The following is a 3589-nucleotide window of genomic DNA, read 5'->3' as shown; positions in this document are numbered from 1 at the left end:
AGAAAGAAAGAAAGAAAGATGACTTCTTCATACTATGGTACTGTGATGTATTTTTCCTCCTATTTTCAGATTCATATGAGGTCGTTTGAGCTACAGTAACACACATTGTAACAGAAGAGACTTTACTTCCAATCTCTCCTTCTCCATCTCTGTTTCCTCTGAAGTTTTTCTCAACATTGCTAAAATGAAAGTTCCACTTTCCTTCTTTCAGCATCTCAAGCTGTGAATTTACTTTTATTCCTCCATTTATTGCAAAATTCTTATTTAAAAAATTTTTATTTGAACTCCCTCTCTCAAAACTTCCCAAGTGAAGGACTAAATCTCACACATCTTTATTTTTTTAATACCTAGTGTTGCATTGAATGTATATATAATTAGTAATTGTTTCATATAATTAATGCTAACATGTCTTAAGTACCATAAATGAATTCCTTCATTTTAACATCCCCAGAATTGTATTTGGCCCATAATAGTGTTTCCCAATTTTTTTTTTAAATCATGATAGGGAGCATTTTTAGACTTTTTTTTCTAATTGTATTCACATGGTATTTTGGTACAAGAGATGTACTGTATATCTGATTATGTTGGTTATAATTTGGAGAACCATAAACCATTGTACTAAGACTTTTTACCCCCAAGAACCAAAACACAAATCCCAGTCCACTCGGTCCATAGGATATCCTCCCTTATTGTTTCATTGATTTAACAAGTTGTGGAATAAGAAGATAATATATTACTTGATATAGCATAATATATAATATAATGTAATTTAATGCAATAGGCTTTTTTATACACTGAAATATAAATGTTGATAGTTGTTGAAAACTGAAATCTAAATATATTTTATAATTGAAAGAGAAGCTTCTTAAAATATTTTGATACAAAATGTGTCACTTGAATTATGATCATGTATTTGAAATGCTTTCCCACAGGCAGACTGTTTGTCCATGAGTGGGCTCACCTCCGGTGGGGAGTGTTTGATGAGTACAACGAAGATCAGCCTTTCTACGGTGCTAAGTCAAAAAAAATCGAAGCAACAAGGCATGGCTACTTAAATTTTCTGACTTCAGGCTTTTATCCGTTCTTATTTTCCTCCCTTTGATATCTTTCAAAATCATTCTTAATGCCGACAATATGTCACAAAACAATGCTTTTTTTTTTGTTTTTTTTTTTTTGTTTTTTTACAAAGTGTATCTTTAAGTAGTCAATTGCTATTTAAAACATACATAATTTCAATGGCAAGCATTCGGTTGACAATTTGACATATTTTATACTTCTCTGCCATAGCTTCCAGAACTCACTTGCGTTGAAGTTGGGCATGTAAATGGATTTACAATATGCTGGGATAAGATCAAAGTTATTCACATTACACAAGAATGCACAAACATGGTTAAGTAGTGCTAAATGTGGACTGAGTAAGCAATGAGGCAGCTTCAAGGAGCCAAGCAGGAACTTCTTGGAGATTTATAAAGGTTATTTTATAATACCATCTAGCATCACAGTTAATAATAGAATTTCCTTTTGATTCTATGATCAAATGGTTGGGAAGAATCGGTTTAAAATTAAAATTGGTGCTATCGCCTCATCAATGTAGATGTCCTGCTGGGGCTCGGGACTTGACACTAATGTGAGAACTGAAAGGTATATGATTTCAGTCAAGGTCCTTCCTCTGCCCCATTGCACCAATTTTCAGGCACATCTTTTAGAGAGTATTACATTTATTGCATTTGTTTATGTCATACTCCCCTTAGATGTATAACAGCTGCTGCAGAATATTCATCATGATTTTCCACATAGATAGTTTCATCATGTCGACCTAGTTTGGGAGCAGTAGAAGCATCGACATATTTATGAGACTCCCGAAATAACAGAATAAAAACTATTCATCATTTCCTGAATTTGAACTGAAAGCCTATTGAAAAGGCAAAATATGTTCACATCTCAGCATATTAGTTGTAATCACTGCCACCTGTGGTCAATTACATGCCATAAAACATATGTCTAAAATGTCTCCAACATTTTTTATTCTACCATGGGATTCTTGGCAGTACCTCCTCTTCGCTTCCAATCACACTTCCCTTTGGATAAAAATACTCTTTGAGTAATAAGACTTGTGTCTATCCCATGTACCTTTCTTTTGGGAATATCTTCTTCGGGAAGAAATCTACAAAGAATTTCAAGCTAAAGTGGTACTCAGAGTAAATTGTCTCAAAAGTTCTCTTATCCGGGTCCCTATAACATATTTACCACCAAAAGACCAGCAGGAGAGATGTCTGAGCAAGAGATAAGCAGCTTTAATACAAGGAGAGAACTCAACCATTATGTTTATCTGGAGGCCCCACTTGAAATTTCCCTCTAGAATTTCTTAAAAAATAGATAATTACTTTGATTGGAACCCTTAAACTCTACTGCCAGGATAGGAAGGACATGGTACACATAGAATAAACATCTTGATATAAAGGTCATCATGAATACAACCTCTTAAGATTTCTATAAGTGTTAATGATTCGGTTGCCTCGGAGATTAACTGTCATGTATTTTCAGGTGTTCTGCAGGTATCTCTGGTATAAATAGAGTTTATAAGTGTCAAGGAGGCAGCTGTATTACTAGAACATGCAGAATCGATTCTAAAACAAAACTGTATGAAAAAGATTGTCAATTCTTTCCTGATAAGGTGCAAACAGAGAAAGCATCCATAATGTTTATGCAAAGTATTGATTCTGTAAGTATGCTGATAATTGCTTCCAGAATTTATAATCAAATGACATATTGTCATGTTTTTAAAGTATCTGTTCAGGTGACCTGGGGATTACATATATTGATATAGAGTTCTTTGAACATTGGCCGACACATAGTATGTGCTGAACTAGTGCTATCTAGTGTTGTCTGTTATTACTGTTACCATTATTCTTATTATGGTAAATCTACCTTATTGTAATATTGATGCTCAGTAAATGATATTTCATTCAACAAACAACATATCTGCAGAAGGCATTTTAAATTTTTTCAGGTTTGTAGTGTGATTTTTAAATGCATGGTATATTAAAATTATTTTTTATTTTATTAACCGTTTAGGTTGTTGAATTCTGTAAAGAAAACACCCATAATCAAGAAGCTCCAAGCCTACAAAACAAAAAGTGCAATTTTAGAAGTACATGGGAGGTGATTAGCAGTTCTGAGGATTTTAATAACACCATACCCATGGTGACACCACCTCCTCCACCTGTCTTCTCATTGCTGAAGATCAGTCAAAGAATTGTGTGCTTAGTTCTTGATAAGTCTGGAAGCATGGCGGTAGGTTCACTCTTTCTGGATATAGGGATGTGGGATATTTGAAGATCTGAGAACACACTGAACTCTGTCTGTACCTAGATTGTTCTAAATTGCATGGTGGCATAAAGTACCATCATTGCCCATGATCATGACTTCAAGATACTGCAGCAAAATACCATAGTAAAAGAAAGATGTGAATATAATTAAAAATACCCAATCCAAGGGTCACTTCCTCCTTGGATTCCTCCAGAAAATGGACTGGACTTCTAGCTGGTTAAAGCCCTTCTACTGTTTCCCAACAATGCTCTGTGCATAC

General features: G+C 34.3%; 1 protein-coding gene across 1 annotated transcript in view; it reads left to right on the top strand.

Annotated features, from left to right (window-relative positions):
- LOC111539287 (calcium-activated chloride channel regulator 4) overlaps positions 1 to 3589 on the top strand; it is a 32134-nt gene that overhangs the window by 15601 nt on the left and 12944 nt on the right. Inside the window, exons 4-6 of the mRNA XM_023207066.2 lie at positions 933 to 1041; positions 2545 to 2722; positions 3076 to 3294. Of these exons, the coding sequence (XP_023062834.2) occupies positions 933 to 1041; positions 2545 to 2722; positions 3076 to 3294 (506 nt within the window). The remainder of the gene's footprint in view (positions 1 to 932; positions 1042 to 2544; positions 2723 to 3075; positions 3295 to 3589) is intronic.

This window comes from Piliocolobus tephrosceles, chromosome 1 (genome assembly GCF_002776525.5).
Source record: "Piliocolobus tephrosceles isolate RC106 chromosome 1, ASM277652v3, whole genome shotgun sequence".
In the NCBI taxonomy this organism is placed as follows: Eukaryota; Metazoa; Chordata; class Mammalia; order Primates; family Cercopithecidae; genus Piliocolobus; species Piliocolobus tephrosceles.
Note: the sequence above shows the minus strand (reverse complement) of the source record. Positions and strands in the feature narration are given on the sequence as shown.